The sequence below is a fragment of the Glycine max genome, chromosome 17, assembly GCF_000004515.6.
Source record: "Glycine max cultivar Williams 82 chromosome 17, Glycine_max_v4.0, whole genome shotgun sequence".
In the NCBI taxonomy this organism is placed as follows: domain Eukaryota; kingdom Viridiplantae; phylum Streptophyta; class Magnoliopsida; order Fabales; family Fabaceae; genus Glycine; species Glycine max.
In genome coordinates this window covers 1,889,223-1,911,096 of record NC_038253.2, presented here as the reverse complement: position 1 = coordinate 1,911,096, position 21,874 = coordinate 1,889,223, and the positions used below count along the sequence as shown (strand labels likewise).

Here is a 21,874-nt window from a genome sequence, read left to right as displayed (position 1 = left end):
GGGTTGAAAGATATCCTCCTACGTATATTATATATCACAAGAAAGTTGTGACGCGTTCTAGAAAATTAAGTGAATGGTTATTTTAAAAAAATGTAACTTACAAAAAAAAAACAAACTAAAATTCTTTTCCTTAAAATTGCTACTTATTTTAACCCTCAAAATTAAGGAAAAACTCAATACATTAGGTATGCTGAGATTTTTAGTACGCCGAGGTTTTGACAAAGTTCTTGGTAGAAAAATGGAAAAATACTATGCTAAAATAATGGGCTTGTTTGTTTAAGTTTATTTTTGAAAACAAAAATACTTTTTTCTAATAAAATAAACAAATTTTTATGAGTTTATTTAAACTGATTATTATTTTTTGCAGGAACATATCTTTTCTGCTTTATAATAAATCTTATACAAACTTCCATGTCCCATTCAAGGAGAAACATTTTTTAAATCTTATACAAACTTCCAAATTTATAGCATAAGTCTATCAAGGTAGATAGAAAATATTCATGAATGATGAGTCCATGGTTGCCGTTGCGGTGGTTTCGCCGTTGCCGTTGTTATCGCCCAAGTTGGCTTCTTTCCATGTCGCCGTTGTGGTGGTTTCGGAGGTGTTTCGGGGCATGGTTGACTGATTGCTACTGGGGAAGATGGAGACAGAGGGACAAAGTGGAAAAAAAGAAAAAAAAGAAAAGATGAAAAATTATTGGCCTTTGATTAGAAAAATAATATACCCAATTGATTAGATAGATACATGATCAGTTTGTTTAAATTTAATAAAAATAATTTTAAAATCAGTACTAAAAAAATAATTTAACAAGCAGAAAAAATTTATTTCTTAAAATAAGTAAAAAATGATTTTTTTAAGCAAAACATTTTAGATAAACATAAAAAAAAATTACTTATTTTATAAAAATAAATTGGTTGACGGTAAATTCCCCCAATCTTGAGTGTTTTAAGACTAGGTACTAATGTTGGAGAGAACGAGTGTTTTTATTTTTTTCCTTGAGTTAGTTTCTGTTATTTACTGATCTATGTAGAAAATCTTATCCAAGTAGTCCAAGATTTTAATCCCATATAGAATTTACTGATCACAGTTTTAATAATCCAAGTATTACTGATCTCTGTCATCATAGTCATATGAGAACACTGAACTACTTTAGGAGAACCTGGCAACAGTGTAATAACACCATGAGATGACTTACGGCATTGAACCCATGTCTGCTGCAATTCTCCTCTTCCAAAATCCATGTGATTCCTCCTGCTCTACCATTGCTGTATGATGATCCACCAATTACACACAATGTGTAAAATTAGCAAGAATACAACAATAATTCTAAGATACACCCAAATTTTCAAAATTAAAAATTAGTTAAATCTTAACACCATTGATTAAACAAGGCTGCTGCTATAATTGCCTTCAGAGTTCAGAGCCTGACAACAGTAAATTGCCTTCATGCATCTTAATGGACCACAAAAAGGCTGCACCTGGAGCTGCGCCTGAGCAGGTAAATTCATCAAAAGACGAGGTTAATCGATTAAAATCGATTTATTTACCAATAGTCTACCACAAGTGTTTAAAAGTAATCTTCATGCACTGTGCTTTTATCGTGATGGATTCGTTCTGGACCAAAATCCTCAGACAGAATGAGGCGTTGATGTGGAGTGAAAAGCGCTCAGAACAGGGGCCCTAAACAGAGTTTATGAATTGTAACTTGTAGACCAAAAGAAAAGGAATTATGATGAAAAAAGCAATTTACGAATATTCTTGTTCTCTAAACATGAAATGCAACCTTGCCATTTTGCAGACAATAGTTAAACACAATCGTAGTTGAATAAAAGAAAGGGTTCAATGTCAGCAATCAGCACCTCAGACTCTGAAAATAGATTTCATTGCAACAGAAACAATGCAGCATAACAATAGAACATAATAGAAGACTACACCAAATGTTTCAGTTCCAAAATACAACTATTGATTTGTAAACAAGTGCCTTAATGGCAACTTCCAAAACTGAATTTGTATTTCATTAATTCTCAAGGCTAACGTTCACTTCTAAAACACAGCAAAGAAAGATAACATGAAACCCAAAGAGCATGCCTAATCTTCCTCTCAACTTTCTAATAAGAGATTTCTCTTCAGAATTCAAATGATCATAATAATAAACTGGATTAACAATTAAATTCCCGAGAATCATCATACTACAATATATATAATGTACAAATACAGAATCGAAAAAAAGGCCTTGCGGATCATCAATTGAAGCTGATCCAGAGAAGCTACTTGACAAGATTGGATACACCTATTCCTTATCACTAGTCTAACATTTCCCTATTCATAACTTCAAACACAAAATTTCAAAGACAACAAAATGCCGGTGACAGAAATAATTTATAGATACGCTGTCACAATTTGGTGCTTTCGTGTGAAGTTTCATAGATTATTAACCAAAAAAAAAAAAAAAGATACTACTTTAAACGTCTAATTATGAACTTAGAATAAAGGGAGCAAAACGATTAAGGAAAGAAACCAAAAAATAAATAAACTATGATTACATAACAAAATCAAGATGAAGATCCCGAAGCCTGGATCGAATCTTATCCAATGTACCATCAATGGCTAAATCAACAGCATCCTTCTTAGTTTTGAGACCCGGGGAACTATTATGCTTCCTGTACAAGACACTCGGTATCAACTCCAAAACCTTCTCCCTCATTCTCCTAACCCTAGTTCTCGGTATTCGTTGCAACACATCCAAAATCCTCATCCCTCTGAACACCACCTCCTCCTTCGGTATAAACACGGAGAATTCCTCAAACTCCGACTCCGGCAAATGCCACCCATACTGAGCCTTCGCCGAAAGTTCCTCAAAGAAAACCGGTATACACCCCGCGAGTATGGCGTCAAACGTGGAGCGGCGTGTGGGCGTATCCCCTGGAGGCTGCAAGCAGAAACTGGCCGAAAGCATTGGCCGCATGAACCGAATAGGGTCGTGCTCGCAAATCCCGTTGGAGCAATCCACAATCTCGCACAGCGTGTCGTAGGAGGAATCCGAGGAGGTAGTAGCGTTCTCGCACTCGCTCCTTATGCTGCGGCGGATGTTGGGCGTGGCGGAGACGCCGCCTCCGCCGGCGAAGATGGCTAAGACGGAACGCTTGGAGCGGCGGACGCGGTTGAGCCAGGATTCGAAGAGTCCGAGGTTGGGAGGGTGGAAGGAGGTCGGGTAGGGAACGGCGTGTTCCTGCCAGGGCCACGCGCGGGACTCGAGCGTGAGGGCGGTGAGGTTGAAGAATTGAGGCAACTCGAGAAAGGAAGTGCCCCAAACGGGAGGGTCGTTGAAGAGAGGCTGGGAGAAGTCCCAAGCGGGACGAGCCATGACGAGGAAGTGGTCGTGGCCCATGTGGCGGTTCCAGATTTGGGGGTTGTCGGATTGGAGAAAGTGGAAGAGGCTGAGGCCGTGTTTGGCGCTGGAGTTGTATTCAGGGCCGTAGAGATAGCGTAAGGAGTCGAGAGCGGCGTAGTAAGGGAGGTAGATGGCGTTAGCCTGGAGCGGATCTTGCGTGAGGCATGGGTACTCCAACATCCGACGGTGGAAGATGAGTTCGAGCATGGAAGGGTCGGTTCGGTACCAACTGTGGGAGTGGTTGTGGGTTTTTTGTCCCAGACCGTGGTTTGCTAGGAAGGGACACAGGTCGTCCAACATTGGGTATTCCGAACAGTTAGCGAGCAGATCCAGGTTCAAACTTGAAGGGAGCTTTCTTATGTGGATCCATCGCTTCTCGCATTCCTCTGCTTCTGATGCGCCTGAATTCCATAACAACGCCACTAACACTAATAACATCACATGGAATTTCGACATGGGGATCGGACTTTCAAGCTTCTCGCCTCACACTGGACAAACATGAAAAGGGGATCGGTATCAATAGCCAGCATACTTTATATATCTTTCACTTTGACCGCCATGTTTATCATAATAATACCTAGTATAGAGATATTGATGTGTGACAATAAAGTGTTGACCTAATTAGTATGCTCAAACATAATATTCATAAGAGTATCTCTAATATGATATTTTATATATATGTATTGCTTATCTTTAAGATGGGTTGTTTAACAAAATTTATGATGGGAACAAATGAGTTTTGAGTTTTTTTTTTAAGAGTATTTTTAATGAAAGAATTCATTTTGGATTCTTGAATCATTTTTTTAGGTCCTATAATATTACATAAAATGATAGAATTTTTGTATTTTTTTGTTTTAATGATAAAATCTAATTTAAATTCTTGGATTTTAGTTGTAAAAAAAATAACTAAGGATTATTATTTTTAAAAATATGAGTTTTTTTAGAGTTCTTCCTCTAAAACTCAATTTCTAGTGTGAAAAACACTTGAGCAAAAACTCAATTAAAATTTTTTATTAAAGATGTTCTTATATAAATATTATGTTGTAAAGATTTCTTAAGAATAAAAAAATGATTTCTTAAGCTCTAAAGAAAATAAATTAATAGAACTATCCATTCCACGAGTAGTCAAAGCTAAAAATAATTTTTGCACACACAATCAAACTAAAAGACAAACATTTTCAAACTCACAATACAACTCATATATATAAACAAACACACACACACAAGTGTGTAAAACACTACATAAGAAATAGAGAAAATGAGGCCTCCTTATGAAGCCCTATGAAAATCGAAGGATCTAAAAGGTAAGTGAGAAAATGATCATTTTACAAAAGTGGGACCCATTTAATTAAATAGACCTTTGGAGAAAAAAAGTCAAAAATTTTATATGATTACCACGAAAATGACGAGTATTTAAAAAATATTAGTCATTTTGGTTGGTGTTGTAACTCTTGTATATATTTTTTTATATAACTAAAAAGACATTATTCAAGACAAATGTTTGTTTTGATAGAAATAAAATTTATGATAAGTAAAAAAAATTAATATACAAATTATATCATAATTAAATTTTATTAAATAATTTTATAAATTATATTTTGTATTTTTAATAAATAATTTAAGATATAATGTAAAGATATTTTTAATTATTGATAATTTTAAAAATAATTATATTTAAAAAAGAGATAGAGATAAAAGGAACAGTAGATTGAAAATGGTAACCAAATAAGAAAATTAAATATATAAGTAAACATAAAATGAAAATAATTTGAAATGGTCTCGATACATATCTTTTTTATTAGTAGCAATAATAATATGTGAGATGTACATAAAAATAAAATATTAACAAAATATAATTAAAATAATAAAAAAATAAGGCCTATTTCTAAATTATGTATTTTGATTTATAATATAAAAATAAATTATTATATCAAAATGTTATTATTAAAAAGAGTTAATGATTGACTCATGCCATTACACAAGATATCTGTTTAGTTGTGAAGCGATACATGTTTGCAAATATTTTCAATTTTGTAAGAAAAAATTAAAATAATTCATATAAATTGACGATGTTGTTTATGATTATAATTGTAATTTTTTTTAAAAAAAAAACTACCTATAATTTGTCTAAGTACTTATTGATTTTACGGGCACTATGTACTACTTGTTGAAAAAGAATTAATTTATTCAATTAATTCTAATTTTATAGAAGATGATTACAAAAACCAAATCAGTAAAAATGTGTCTAATATGCCAAATAAATTTAAATAATATTTTTCTCAAAAGACGCTTCCAACAATTTTAGCTAATTTCATGGTGAAATAATATCAAAGTACATGTCAATATAGTATTTCATCTAATGAAATAATTATGTAATATATTTTTTATTTTCATAGATATAATGATTTGATAATAGTTAAAACTCAATTAGAAAAACGAACAACACAAATTCTGTAACATGTACATAAAAATATTTTCATTTAGAATTATATTGTAAATAAAAATATATTTGTTCATTTTATAACATTTGAAGTATATAAACAATATTTTGAATAATTTAAATAATAATTAATTAAATTGAATTAAATGAAAGGTGTAGAAAATCAAATATTTACTTTAATTTAATTTTTAATACGCAATTTATATTTCATTACAATAATTTATAATCTAGTTTTTTTAATGTCAAACTTAATTTTTAGAAACAACAACCAAATAATCATTATTTTCTATACAATTTCATTTGTGCCTTCTAAAGATAAATTTGGGAAACATGAACACGTCCAAATACATGTTACAGCTTACAAGTGGGAGGGGGCACATTCATATCATATAATCGCTGCCATAAATACAATACACCCAAAAAAAAAAAAGTCACTGCCATGAATGAAAAACAAAACATAATCTCATCACATACATAATCAACATTTTTTATGAACTGTCTAAAGCAAGTTGATCACTGACATAAATGATATCCATCTCCAAATTTAATGCACAACAAAAGTCCTACAATAATAATATTAGTAATTACGTTTTGTAAAAAAAAATTACACAAACACCTTATGTATTTATCTACTCCTGTACTAATCTCACCTCAATTATTTAAAAACATATACTCACGTCCTTTTATACGCTATATCAACTCCTTTATATTTTTTTGAAAAACATTATATTAGACTCTTATGAAGGAAGGTTAATCTAAATGTTAAAAAATTACCAATGAGGGTTTAGCTTAATTAGTGTTGAATAGGATGTGTGAATGTTTTAAACTTTTTGATGTCTTGTTTAATTTATCCGGATAAAAAAATGTAAGAAAGTTTGTATAATTTTATAAATTTTCATAGAGTTTGTGTAATTGAAAAAAAGAAGAAGAAGAAGACGAGTTCATCATTCTGTCAACAAGCCTTGGTGAAAAATGCTGCAGATAAAGAACTTCCACGAATTGAAGATTTACACGTTCTAAGAGGAGGCCAGGTGCTATGTTAAATATGATGGAAAGTTTTTTTTTTTTTTGTTCTCTACAGGTGGTCCTGGAAATATTTAGACAATCATAAATAAAAGCCACCAGAAATTTTAGTCGAGTGAGAATTGAAAAAATTTGGCTCCCAATTGCGTTAACCAATTCTCACAGCTGGAAAGAATTTTGGCTTTCAATTTTAATGAAATCACCTTTACACAGTACATTGTGTAATTTTATTGTACTATCCAAAGAAAACGTAACACAATAAGGGAACATGAAGTATACAAGAACACTCACTTTTCTTCCAATTAAGAGAAAAGAAGCTTATTAATATGTCCCAAAAGTAGTATTACATTCTGTATACAGAAAAAAAAAAAAAGAGAGAAGAGAATAGTATTACATTGATTACATTATTGAAGAATAAGATACATTATTATCTCTGTAAGATTCTTTTATAGGTAGTTTTTAATTATGACCTTAAAGTCACTATTGAGTGATTTATGTTGATAAAGTGTTATTTTTAAAATTTATTTTTTAAGATACTGTTGATAGATTTATCGTAATAAGATGTTTTTGTCCTTTTTTTTCTTTATTATTTTAACCGTCAATATTTTACTTTATTTATTGTATCAGATATTTTTGTTTGCTGTTACTCAAATTCTATCCTATAAATGTTATTCTAATTGAAATTTGTAGGTATTATTTCAAATTACTTGATTTTTTTTAATATATTTTTTCACAAAGTAGTAATCTATTTAAAATCAAAATAAAAAATTTCAACATTTTTCAAAATCAATTCAAGTGCTTTGTTTGGGATCGCAAAGAAAATAACACCTTCTAAACAGAGGAGATAGCAGTATACTAGTGTCTTAAAAATGCATACATGTCATGATCAAGGAGTATGATCTTCTATAATTATTCTTTAACTATAAAGGAACTAAATTTTTACAAGACAATAAAAAGATTAATATAGTTTTTTTTAAATGATGTGATTAAAGTCTTATGACAGGATTGAAATCCAATATTAAGAGGCAGTGTGCTTAAGTAAGGAACAAATCCAATCAAATCAACAAAACCGGGGGATAAGTAATAAAGCAAACACCAAACCATCCCTCAGTTCCCTGCTACTTTTACTTAATTATACATTTGATAAAAAAACTTGAATAGTCTGTTTTGAAACACAGTCAATAATTCCATCTCAAAAAATAATATTAGTGAAAATGGACGTAACGCAATTTTTTAATACTTACTTTATATTTTCGGATGAGAAACGCCTATCAGACAGACGTTGTTGTATCCTCAAACAATTAATAAAGTACTATTCTGGTAAAGGGGAAATTAATTGATTTCTTACTTTCAAACGAAGAAAAGGAAGAAACCAAACGCGGCCTTGAAGTTGCGAGTTGCGAGTTGCAGAGAGAGCAATGAGTCAGGAATCGTTTATATATGGCTTCGTGGCTCGGGGGACGATGGTGTTAGCCGAGTACACCGAGTTCACTGGTAATTTCCCTGCAATTGCAGCTCAGTGTCTTGAGAAACTTCCCTCTTCCAATAACAAGTTCACCTACAATTGCGACCACCACACCTTCAATTTTCTCGTCGAAGATGGTTACGGTATTGCCGATCTCTTGCTTTTTCTCTTTTGCTGCATCTTCCCCAGTTTAAGTGCTGGATCTACTCTGTCACATCTAATTGCCACTAATATTTCTTTTCTTTTTTTGGGCTTTTCAATTGGTTTTCCGTAGTGGGTTTTCTTTACTCTTTGGGTTTACTTCCAAAGCTTTGTTATTTTTCCATTTCGATGTTGACATGAACAAATGAGTGGTGGGAAACGGAATTTGGGTTCTCCAGGTTCAATTAAGTTTTATTGATGAGAATTAGTGAACAAGTCTTTACTTTGGGACAAACATCTTGTGAATGTTTCTTGGGTTGGACTTAGGTTGCCATAGAAACGCATTGGTTTTTTGCATGGCCATGACGGATGAAACAACAGCTATCAGTTCCAAATCCCTGAGCCTAACTCTTTATTAGTTAAACTTTAACCAACCATGCAATCTTTGATATGTTCGACTTCCAATTGTAACCTGACCCGACATTTGGACTTCTAATTTTCAAGGGAAAAAAAATTATGAGGTCACTATTCCTGTTTTTATGTATTTCCTTGTAATTTGAACTGGTTTATTGGGTTGCGGGTTTGGATAAAAAGAAAAAAAATAGGAGTGTTCATCACTTCATTGCATCGCTGATTTTGAGACTCTCTATATCTGTTCTGTTCTGTTCTGCTGCGTCTTTGTAGTTACACTCAGGCTTACTGAAACATTGAGTTGCACTCTGATGTGGATTTTCGTCGTCTTAATGTTTTACATCTGGGATTAATGTGAATTGCAGCTTACTGTGTTGTTGCCAAGGAATCTGTTAGCAAACAAATCTCTATTGCTTTCCTCGAACGTGTCAAAGCGGACTTTAAGAAAAGATATGGTGGTGGAAAGGCAGACACAGCTGTTGCCAAAAGTCTCAACAAGGAGTTCGGGTATGCTTCTTGAGTTATTTCTTTCCAAGTCATTCATGATGTTCACTGATAATTCAGTGCTTGAATAGAAAAAACTCGTATAAAAAAAGGTAAATAATGCAGTTGCACATTTGCAGACCAGTTATGAAAGAGCACATGAAGTATATCATAGACCATGCTGAAGAGATTGAAAAGCTAATAAAAGTGAAGGCTCAAGTTTCAGAAGTTAAAAGTATTATGTTAGAGAACATTGATAAGGTATGTTCATGTTTTAGAGGAAGACATGGTTTTTTATTCCAGATATTTTCAGTCATTTCCCTTAGGGAGAAAGCCTTGACACAACAGTAAAGTTCTGCCTTGGTGACTGGTTGGTCATAGGTTGAGGGAGAGTTTTGGTGCAACAATAAGTTCGCATATGCAAGGGGAACATTGCTTACAATTATCCTCTTTCATACTTTCACAAAGCAAGTAGCCTCTAGCACCAGGATGTCTTAGTTTCGGTTTCAGTCATTTCCCTGCGCTGTTATCTTATGCATCCTGGTCTAACCTTTAATCCATTGTTAATTACATTGCCCTTCTTATTGAATGATCGCTGGAGGGGGAGAAATATGGTTTTGAGGATTGCTATATTAGTCATTTGATTGCTTTGTTGCAACTTTTGGGGAGTGGTTAGGACATAAGAAAAAATCACCTAGGTTCTGTCTGCCTCCTCATAATTCTTTCAGAAAATTTCTCGAGTTGAAATTTTAGAGCACAATAGAAATATCTGGACAAGCAATATGCTTTTATACTTGCCCCTTTTCCTCCCTGTAACTATTGTCAGTGACGACTATGAATTACAGTTTGACATTACTTAAATTTACATTTCACCTTTAAGATTTTCAGTGACTAAATCATAACCTGTTCAATTCTTTATCACTGTAGGCATTTTCCATATATTGTCATGTTTGCATTAACATCACTCTAATGAGTTGCCTTAGCTTGATGCATTGATTGCAAAATTTTAAACAAGGCAGTCTGACAGTGTAATACATTGCCAACTTTGGTTTTGCTGTACGTACTTTCAGGCCATTGATAGAGGAGAAAATCTAACTATTCTTGCAGACAAGACAGAGACCTTGCACTCGCAAGTAAGTTGAATAAAGTTTGACAACTATCATTTGGAATCTTATGTTTTCTAGGGCTAAAGGATTTCCAAATTTTCAGGCCCAGGAATTCAAAAAGCAAGGAACTCATGTCCGTCGGAAGATGTGGTATCAGAACATGAAAATTAAATTGGTTGTTCTTGGAATTTTGTTGCTTTTGGTCCTGGTTATCTGGCTTTCTGTTTGCCATGGATTCAACTGCGCAAACTAGCAACAAATGAAAGGTAAGTTTATGGATAGGTATTTAAATGATATATGATATATAAAGAGCAATTTCTTAAAAGTTTTAGCAAGAATCTGCTTAGAAGGGGGAGTTTGGCAACAGGAGAAAAAGTTTCCTACCTTCTTTGTTGGTTGATAATGATATACGATATTCTTGGAAATTCTTAGAGAGAGGAGATCGGGTGTATCTGTAATGTGTATCATATGCTGGACTGTTTGGTCTTGTCAAACAATACAGTTGCAATTTGCTCCTCTTTTCTTCCTTAATTTAAATATAGAAAAATGTTATTAACTTGGCCTCTCGTTTAAACAATTGACTTGATCCCCCCAAGGTGGATTTTTTTCCTCTCTTTACAGTATCCATGTATGAAAATTCTAAAAAATTTGTTGTTAATTTGTGGATGCACAGCTTACCAAGCCAAAGCAACAAATAAATAATGACATTGTCAAGCCTACTGCCTACAAGATTTGTGTATTGTGTGTCTAAACTCGAATGTTTCAGAAGATCTCCTTTGAAGGGGTTCAAACTTCAAACTACAATATTAAACCTTTACCTTTCTGTTTGCCACAGGTATATAAAACTGAATTCGTTCAGTCCATACCATAAACTACAAGGTGAAAAAAAGACCAATTCAGGCTCCTTAACTAACAAAATTGTACTACGTTGATCTAGATTATAAGCTAAACAAGACACACTTCACAACTTATTAAGAAAATTAATTAATTTTATTGAGTTGTGTCATTTTTAATTTAAAACTAAACACTTTTTCTAAACTATCATTCATTAAAATTTGATATCAAGTATAAAAAAAAATCTTTGGCCTTATTTAATGAAGGGTATTTTAGGGAGAATCTCATTAAATAATGCATATGTCTTAGAATCTTAAAATTCAATCCCAAAAGTTAAATGAGAGGCCAAAGTTGTCCTTTATTTATATACTTTAACTTGGCTTTATCTTTAATCGATGTGGGATTTGAATTTTTTTTCAATACATTTCCGGATGCCTATCACTTTTTGAGCTTGATGCATAAATAACATGGTGATGGTGAGTGATAGTTTAAATTAATCTTGGATATGTTATAATATCATCTTAAAATGTGAGTTAAGGAACTTTTGTTGTTAACATTAGATACCACCACCAGTGGAGTAAGTATTAACTATTAAGTCAAGTTAAATAGAAGGAAATGGTAAACAAAAAGGTCCACGTGTTAAAAAAAAGGCCGAATACTGAGTTTTTTTACTGGGCTTTAATTGAGCTTATTTAAGGTCACATTTGTTAAAAAAAAATACTTTATACGTATGAAACATTGAAATTGTTTTTGTTCAGGCAAAGTTTTTAACAAATATATATAGAAAAAAAAATGAATCTAACTTTTTACATAGATTAAAATCAAGTCATGCATTTTAGTTTTTAGAAAATTTAGATGAGAAAAGTTCAAAAAGAATGAGATAAATAAATTGATTTTAATTTATGAAAAAATTGTTATTTTTATCTATTTATTTCCTTCTCCCGAAAGTATTTGGTGACAAGTTTCTCTAAATTGCATCTTAATCACATTTTAATACTAGCTATTATTATAACACTAGCTTTGGTGTATGGTATGATAAAAAAAAAAAATACTAGCTTTGGGAGAAGTTTCCATGGGACTCTTATTTCATCTATTTATTTTCTTCTCCTCTTTTCCAATAATTATTTTTAAGAAACTTCATTATATTACACATTTTAGCCTCGCCGCGTGAGGAGAACTTTCCTGAAACAATAAAATGAAGGAGAAGAGAAAAGCGAAGCTTGAAGCTTGAAGCTTGAATGATGTGCAAAGGGACATGGCAAGTCACGAAAGCCAAACACGTACCAATCCATATAGAAGACAAACAGAAAATCTGTCCCATTCTTTGCGGATACGTTTGGGATAAAAGTAAATAAAAACCACGTAGATATATGATCAATCCTGTTGAGCTTCATGCACGTTGTATTATTATCATCCTTTTTAAATATTATAAGAGAAAAAAGACTATCCAAGGGAAAGATGGTGTTTCCTCTTTAAGAAAAGTCAAATTGTCAACAATCAAATCTACTCGCACGTCATCTCAGTTTCGCCATCTCTAGTCTACTATGTTGTTTTCCATGCAGGCTTTTTTTTACTAAATGGGCTATATATTTTATCTATTTTTCATTTGGAATCCATTCAAATTATTATTAAAAATAAATATAAGTTAAAATGTTATTATTTTTAAGTTAGAAGGTGTAATATTTATTATGATTTATTATTATTTTTCTTTTACTTTTTTTAACTAAAATTGTAAAATAATTTATCACTTTAATTTAATTTTTTTTATTTACGATATCAAAATCTGTATATAATTTTATTTATCTTGTGATTTTGAAGTTGTAATTTTTTTTTTGTTTTATGATTGAAGATGATTATTTTACCTTTTAAGTTTTTTGTTTTAGGATTTTTTATTTATTTTTATTTTCCTTGTTTTGCTTTCAATTTTTTTTAAAAAATTGAAAATAATTTTATTTATTTATTTAATTATCAAATAAATATTTTTAATTTTATTTGTTATTAGTTTTATTTAATATCTTCTATATATTTTTTATATGATTTTATTTGATATGTTATATATATTTTTAATATTATTTTATTTAAAATATTTTATATAGTTTTTCAATATTATTTCATTTATTATATTTTGTATATTTAAAATTTACATAATTTTTTAATAATATTATTAAATTTTATTTTTTTTGTAAATGAAATAACATAATGTTATTTAGTATATTTTTTTTGAATATTTATTTTATTTTAAATACTTAAATTTTTTTAAAAAATTTAAAACAACTATTAAAATATTTTGTTACAAAACAAATCAAATTCAATAACATTATTAAAAAATTATCTAAATTTTAAATGTACAAAATATATTAAATAAAATAATATTAAAAAATATATAAATATTTAAATTAAAAAATATTAAAAATATATATAAGATATTAAATAAAATCATATAAAAAAATATATAAGATATTAAATAATATTAATAAAAAAATAATATTAAATATATTTATTTAATAATTAAATAAATAAAATTATTTACAATTTTTTTAAAAAATTAAAAGTAAAGGAAAATAAAAAACAAGTAAATAAAGAACTAAAAAAAATAAGTTATCACTTTAAAGTCGTAAAATATAAAAAAAAATTAAACTTACAACTTTAAAATAAAAAAATACGATTTTAAAATTATAAATAAAAAATTAAATTGAAGTTATAAATTTACACCTTCAGTTAAAAAAGATAAAAAAAAAATCGTAATAAATATTATAACTTATAACTTAAAAGTCGTACCACCTATTAAAATTAAAATTAAAGCGTATTGTCATTTTCAATAATAATTTAAAATTGACTCCAAATAAAAAATTGGTAAAAAAATATACTCCCGATTGATAATAAAAAAAAAAAACCCTTCCATGCTGCCTCTTCGTAGCTAGTATAAGGGCAACGATTTAATTTTTTTTTTACTTAATATTTTTCTCTATAAAATATAAATATATAATTTCTGCAAATAACTCAAAATTATTCGTGCTTAAATGATCCATACATGTTAAATTAAAATGATGTTTTAAGTGGTTGACATAAGTATATATATTACAATATATCATTCCTAACTTTTTGAAATTTTAATTTATTTAAATTATTTAAACGTATGTTTTTATGATTTTAAATATCTTTTTTTCATATAAATTTGTGCATTTTTCTTTTATAAATTTAATTATTTTACACTGATCAATGCATAAATATTTGTTCATCATATATTAGTATAATATATTTTTTCTCTTGTATCACATCACTTATCATGTATTTCACACTTTTTTTCTTCTGCTTCTATCTATTTTGGATGTAAGTTATATGGTGTCTCAAATCATTATTATTTTTCTTTTTTATTTTGTCTCTCTCTTCCATCTAGTGAATCGCCTTTGCCTTTTATTTAATTGTTTTTTGAAGAGAGAAATTCGCTTATGCTTTTCCTTACAGAAGATTGGCAATTGAGTGTGCATAAAAATTTCACCGACATCCGTCAATTTTACTCATCATCGTATGTGATCGATCATGTGAACTAGGAAATCAAAAGGTCACCCAGAATCAGAGTTATCATATTAACTTATCAGTTAAATATTCTGTTATATATATAATAAATGGGATAAAAAAAGAGAAATAATAAAATGTTATTGTTTCATTATTTCTCTTTTTTATTTTATCACATTATACCATTTATTATATTTACAGTTTTTATAGCATGAGGGTTCTATAAATCATTTTAGTTGTAACATGGTAGAAGATATCCAAATGAATAAAATGAACTTCTTACAAGGGAAATGTTTGTATATGGTTCAATTCTGATGAAAGTTAGAAATGTCTTCGGTGTGAATATTTAGCAGTGGAATATGGAGAAAAAGTCGTAAATTTTGATTGCAGAATGACCAAAATTTTACAACGGATCGAACACACGTAAATGACACCCAGTCCTCACAAATGACGAATCAGACCCTACCTATATATACCTATACATAAACATGAAATTTATCAGAACATAGACTTACCTAGACAGTCCAAATACCCAAGTTAATGTTACAATCAAATGGACACAGACTTCCACCCTCCATGGCCACAAGTCGAAAATGAAACATTCAAAAACTAACACATGCATGGATGCAGCAGCTAAATAATGAAAATGAAAGGGCACAATTAAAGGAATGAGTGGTAGTAGTACAAAAAGTCACAAACACTGACACTGGACAGTAGCAGGGTGCCCTGGCCGAAGGCCTTGCAAGGGGGGTGTTTTTTGTTTGGTCACTATATATATATATATATATATATGTTGTCTTGTCCCTACCCTACATGTCCCTAACTTCAAAAGCGTTCTTGTTCTTCACCACTATGTCATACATGTGCATGGGCTTGAACTTGTTGAAGTCTCTTGGGAGGGAAATAAGGTGCACGGTGGAGCGTTTGTGGAATTGAAGAAGATCAGGGTCGTCATAGTAACGCTCCCACCCAAGTGAATACAGTTTTCGCTCTAACACCGCATAAGAGGTGATAACCTCGTTGCTTGCTCTATGAACAAGCACCTTCCTTCTTCCTCCACGGCTTCCCTCCACTGCCTCACCCCCAGGGTTCTCCACCAGCCTCACCACACCGTTCTTGAAAACCCAAACCCCAGACATTCTTTTACAACTTAAACAACACAACAAGAATATACGATATTGATGATGTTTAAGTGTTTGTGTGTGTATGAGTGTTTTATTTGGAGGTTTGTAGGGGGAGAATATGGTGTGTAATGTATATATAGGTGTGAGGATGAGAAAGTTTTTCACGATGGAATTATTTAATTTGTTATATACGCCATATGAAGGTACGTATATGGGGAGAATGGAATTGGAAGGAATATTATATATATACAAAATATTTGATAGATATCTAATATTGCCGTTCAATATATATCTTGAGAAAGAATAAAAAAAATATAAATATAATAAATTTATGATGTCATCACGGTGAATAGCTAATGTGGGACCCAGTAAGGAAGAGTCCTAAGCTTAAAGGTGTATTTTGGGGACAGGGTGTTTGGGGAAAGGGTGGGGGCCTAGGGTATTCATTTCATCAATTATCATAATAGGATTGGGGGAATCCTCATTCACTTTTCCATTTGCGTACTCTAAGTATTGCAACCCCACGCCTGGAGAATCTGTTTGGCGGAGAATGGGTTCTGCTAGAACACAGTATAAATAAAATATCAAGTCAGTTAAAAAAAATGTACATACAGTAATATAGAGTATAAAAAGTCACTTGCTGTTTGGTTCTTACCACTTACCAACAACTATATATGTTATAGGCGCATAGAAAAAAAAATAATTTAAGTTGAGCGAATGAAAATGTGCTATATATATCAAATCAAGCTCCTTATTTGGTCAGCGACTAGTGGGGCTATTTCAATCAAATTGTATCATAAAGTGGTGAAGAAAACTATATGAGAGGAGGGGGAGGGTGGGGGGCTAGTGTATAATTTGGACTTGAATGGTTATGGAATCAATTTCTTCAAGTAGAAAGAGCATGCTCAAATAGGCTTAAATGAATATAGTATACACTTTTCCAAAAGTGTTCATATGGTTCGTGGGGAACGATCAAGAAGTGCATATATAGTGGGTGTGGGGACCAAAGATGAAAGGAATTGATTTCAATTAATTCTGGTCGTTGGTGTGGTAATAACATTGTTGAATTGCATTAGGACACACAGGTGTATTTGTAGGGGACTAGGGGGGAAGGTTTTCCAAGCATTTGTTTTTTGTTTTTGTTGCCTAACTATAATATTGTATATGCTAATTTATACTTTCGGTAAAAATGTTTTGCTTGCCTAACTAGTTTTGACGATGCACATCGCTGGCCTTCAATTTATATTACTATAATTTGCGTCGAGGCGCTTTCGATGATAACGGAGAATAATAAACTTTCTTACTTTCAAACCCAAGTCCCCATGTTTGAATTTTAAAAACAATAATATATACGAAGGTCTGTGTGACTATATGTGTTTGTGAATGAATGTAAATAAAGAGACCATATATCAGGTCAGTGTTTTTTTTCTTTTCAATATCACTATATCAGGTGAGTGTGAAATTAATTAACTAAAATAAAAAGTTAAAATTGTAAATAAGTAAAACAATTTTAATTACTCGTTAATGATTACAATTGTTTTTACCCCCTCACACTTTCTATTAGTTAAGATCAAGTTTTAAATATATGAACCATACATTAAAAATTATATATGTGTGCACGCACGTAAACTCACGTATGTGTGTACAAACGAGTAAATGATATTCATTCTTACGCAACTTTCTTTCGTGTTTTTTTATTATTGTTAGAAATTTCTTTCTCGTTATACAGGAAAAATGTTTTATATGTGTGTGCGCGACGCACTCACACTCATGGATAAGTGTGCAAATGAAAATAATATTCTTAGGCAACTTTTTTTCAATTTGTACACGAAAAATGTAAGGTAGAGCAGACAAATTTAGAGTTTATTATGACATGGATATCTATAATTATCTGTGCAAACTAACTTAGAAGATTATTATGACATGTAAGGTAGAGCAGACAAATTTTAAGCTCTCCCAGCTAGCTAGCAGATTTAGAAGATTCATATTTTTTTTTTTTGCTGAATATTAGAAAATTCATATAGACTACTCCTATACTCTGATGAATTTAAACCTATAATCTCATTTAGCACAAAACTCAAAACTATCCCCTCAAAAAAAAAAAAAAAGACCTTAAACTCATGAGTCTACAATTATGCCGTACAGAGGTAGCATCAATTATTATCCAATTACTGTTTTTTGCACGTTGAAATTCAATTGTCTTCATGACCTATGCAGAATTTAGTTCCTTCAGGTTTGTGGAGATTGCAATTTTATTTTTGAGGCACCAATTAGTAGTTGTTTGTTGACTTTAAAACACCTCATAAAGTTGAGTTTTACTCCCACAAAAGTATAAACAAATTCTGACATTTAAAAATTATGTAAGCATCAACATATATATGTCAGACTGATTTCTAATTCGGTAATTTGTGTCAATCTAATTTCTAGAAAAAGGTGAAATATGCATAGAAGAGCGAACATCATAAATATTACTATTCAAACTGATAAGCAAAAGCCTAACCAAAGATTAACTTATTAGACAGAAAAACTTCATGGCTTAAAAGTCACATCCAATAAAAGAAATGACTTATACCACATTAATTAGTTTTTTTATTTACTCATAAGAAACTGATAACATACATTTAGAATTCAATCTAACCCAACCAAATCAAAGTTGAGGCAATATTAATTAAAGTTGTAGTCCTTTAGGGCATACATGCTCATTAACCCAACACCATAGCCTTGACTTTGCTCCAATTTGCTACCTCCTCCTTGTGCCACACGGTCCAATGATGCAGATGTATACACAGACCAAAGTTCTATATATTTCCTTCACATGACAAAGATTTTGCTGGGGTCTTTCTTTCTTTGTTATTTTCTCTCGAATTCCTTTTGAATCCCATTGGGCCACCGTTGACACTCTTACAGCTGGTATATATCTTCTGTCAATTTAGTTTTTAATTTATATACATTCTTTCACAGATTTAAATACACATAAATTTTCATTACAAGCTAATAGTAGTAATGGGTGTGATAGCTAGCTCCGAAACTTGAAAATTTCACTCAAATTATTCTGGAATTTGTCTGGTATAATATTCTTTTCTAGAAGTTTATGTTAAAAGTGAAGTAATAACGTATGTAAGTACTTGTATCAAATACTCACGGAAAGAACCAACCAAATTAAATTCGTTGAAGGTAATTATTCATGACGTAGACGATGAGGTGGCATGCATTCTTTCTACCCACAACCATGCACAACTGCATGCCAGCCTCACATAATTTTGATTCCCAATAATATATCCAAAAACATTTCCAAGTTGAGGTTTCTTGATAAGCCACATCAGCTTCACGATTACTTTTTTGGATTTTGCCCCTTTATTTTGTCTGTGATAAAGTTATTCGTAGAACATATATATATATCTATCTCCTTAGTGACAAAACAAACCTATTATTAAAACATGCATATTGTTACAATTGTTTAATCGATCTTATGTGACAGGGAATCATATAAAAAGGACTTGGCTACACGATAAACGGAATGCTTCCTCCAGTGCTACACATGTATATACATATACATCTGTCAAGCCTTCCTTTGTAATTTGTCCCAATATATAGTAAAGCTAGCCAGAGACAAAATACTACTCTGAACAAGGATACTTGTTCGTATCATCAACATCCTTCACAGATGTATATGTCTTTCCATATTAGCCTCTTCTTTTAAAAGAATGACTATGATCCATCGAGTCACAAAAAAGATCTTGTTGGCTAGGGCTTCGCGTTTCCTTTCAACAGTCGGTGCCAAAGATAATCAATTAATTAGCGAACCCAAAACTTTTAATTTATGCCTAGTCATTCCCTTGCATTATTATTATTTTTCATGCATTAAGGATATTATATTTCTCAACAAAGACTAATCCTTTTAATTTGAAGTGTAAAAATTTCAGTAAAGTCTTTTTCTTATATACTACACGATTTTGAATCAAATTCTAATAATTTAATTAATTAAGAGGCTCAGTTACCAACTATACCGGTCTTTATTTTCTGATATAAATCATGTTGTTGTAAACTTGTAATCCTCTCGTTATAACAAAAAAGGAAATAAAAAAAAAACTTTGCAGAGGTAAAAGCAATTATATATTCGAAAATGATTTGGAAGTGATTAGATAATGTTGCAAATAAAATGAAAAAAACCAACACCGTTACTTTTCATGTCTAATATCAGTAATGCAACATCCGTGCAACTGTCTACTTTCAAAACCATTTTAACAATCATTGTTCCATTAATTAAAATAAAAAACAACCCTATTTTTTTACAAGGAATCAGGAAGAAAAAAACAAACCTGGTTTAATTGTTCAATGATTTTGTAATGAATGATAAATAAAGTAAAATATTTTTTTAGTTCCCGTTTTGTTTTGATCCTGTGAAAGTTTTTTTTTTTAATTTTCATTCTCCTAAAATAAAAAGTCCATATTTTCTGTCCCTACTGTCATATATGACATTATTAATTGATTATTTGTGTGTCTAAGAGAAGGTCACATGGCCATCTTATATGGAGCATGGGTCAAAATCTACTTAGAAATTGTGAAAACTGAAAATATTTGTTTATAAATTTAAACTAAAGAAAAACAATCCGGTCAGATTATATTAATTAAGAAGAGATTAGAGAGCTATATATATACAGATCAGATCATGTTAATTATATTACTTAAAAATTAATAGCTTATCTATTTCAATGAATTATCAATTCAAAAATAACATATTGCAAAAATTTTCTATTGCTTGGGTTCATGAAATTATGTTAGGTTTAGTTGGGTGGGAATAAAGTAAAGAATTTAAGGAGAGAAAAGATTGAAATTTAAATCGAGAAAAAAGTGAAAAGAAAGGGAAATTTTGCTTCTAAAAGTCCATTTTTTTTCTTTTTTTCCTTTTATCTTTAATAAAAAAATATTTTTATCTATAATTTTTTTTTCTTTATTTTTTTCATCCAACCAAAATATCATCAGTGTTTGCCTAAGTTATAACTTATTATTAATGTAGTATTGTGTGTATTTAGTGCATGGAAAAAAAAGATGAGTTTTAAATGTGATGAAATGTAGAATCGAGAATTAGTCCAATTTAAAAAATTAAATTAGTAAAAATATTACAAAAAAGATAAAGATCTTAATTACGGTGTTCAAACAAAAAGAAAAAATCAATCCCATATGTCCTTGAACTGAGTATTATATTTTTTGTTACATCGATTATGTTTAAAAAATATTTTTTTATTTTATTTTTTAACCTTCTTCGACGAGCATATAGCTTGAGTGTATAAGCACCATTTTCTTACGATTACATTTTGTACTTAACCTTAAAAAGAATTTTGGTGAAACATATTTTGTTTTTCAAATGATCATCTCCTTAATCAAATTTTGCGCATCTTAAATATTAAAGGATGGTGGCCCTACCTAGGTATATGAACTTATTCTCCATTTCTACTGGGATCAAGTTTAAAAAACGAAATAAAACCTGATTGGGCTTATGAAGTTATAATATAAAAAAGAATGCATATAATCAGATACCGATGAGAATTTTTCAACAAATGAGAAAAGAAAAGAAGGGTGAGGAATTTTGTGATAGAAAAGAATAAGATTAAAGCTAACGGAGAACTATTTGTTTGCTTATCAGTTGTTAAGTTTATGCCTAAGTTTGATTATAAATGATGGAATGGGGGAACTTAAATTGATTTCGAGAATAAAGTGCTAAACATAAGGAATGTTGGATCGATTCTCCCACAAGGCCATTTTAAGAGAATTTTCTTGTCATATTCCTTTTTACCAAAAAATTAAAAAGGACAAAGAAATATCTGATTATATAAAACTAATGTGCAGATGAGGTTTTGATCTTTAATTTAATGTCTAGGTTTATATAATTTAAAGCAATTGCCTGTCAGTGTCCTTAGTTATAAATTCTTCTGTGCGTG

General features: G+C 30.7%; 3 protein-coding genes across 3 annotated transcripts; 1 reads left to right on the top strand and 2 right to left on the bottom strand.

Annotated features, from left to right (window-relative positions):
• Window positions 1–2,172: 2,172 nt before the first annotated feature.
• On the bottom strand, window positions 2,173–4,019 carry LOC100818160 (probable xyloglucan galactosyltransferase GT19). Its single transcript, XM_006600286.4, has one exon. It carries the CDS (start codon window positions 3,846–3,848, stop codon window positions 2,541–2,543), a length of 1,308 nt encoding a protein of 435 aa, XP_006600349.1. The 5' UTR covers window positions 3,849–4,019; the 3' UTR covers window positions 2,173–2,540.
• A 4,107-nt stretch (window positions 4,020–8,126) lies between these two features.
• Window positions 8,127–11,017, top strand: LOC100814264 (vesicle-associated membrane protein 724). The gene is made up of 5 exons (XM_003550206.5): window positions 8,127–8,463; window positions 9,238–9,379; window positions 9,496–9,616; window positions 10,426–10,488; window positions 10,565–11,017. Exons 1-5 carry the CDS (start codon window positions 8,274–8,276, stop codon window positions 10,712–10,714), a joined length of 666 nt encoding a protein of 221 aa, XP_003550254.1. The 5' UTR covers window positions 8,127–8,273; the 3' UTR covers window positions 10,715–11,017.
• A 4,154-nt stretch (window positions 11,018–15,171) lies between these two features.
• LOC100812106 (flowering-promoting factor 1-like protein 3) lies at window positions 15,172–16,994 on the bottom strand. Its single transcript, XM_026126402.2, has one exon. It carries the CDS (start codon window positions 15,948–15,950, stop codon window positions 15,621–15,623), a length of 330 nt encoding a protein of 109 aa, XP_025982187.1. The 5' UTR covers window positions 15,951–16,994; the 3' UTR covers window positions 15,172–15,620.
• Window positions 16,995–21,874: the final 4,880 nt, after the last annotated feature.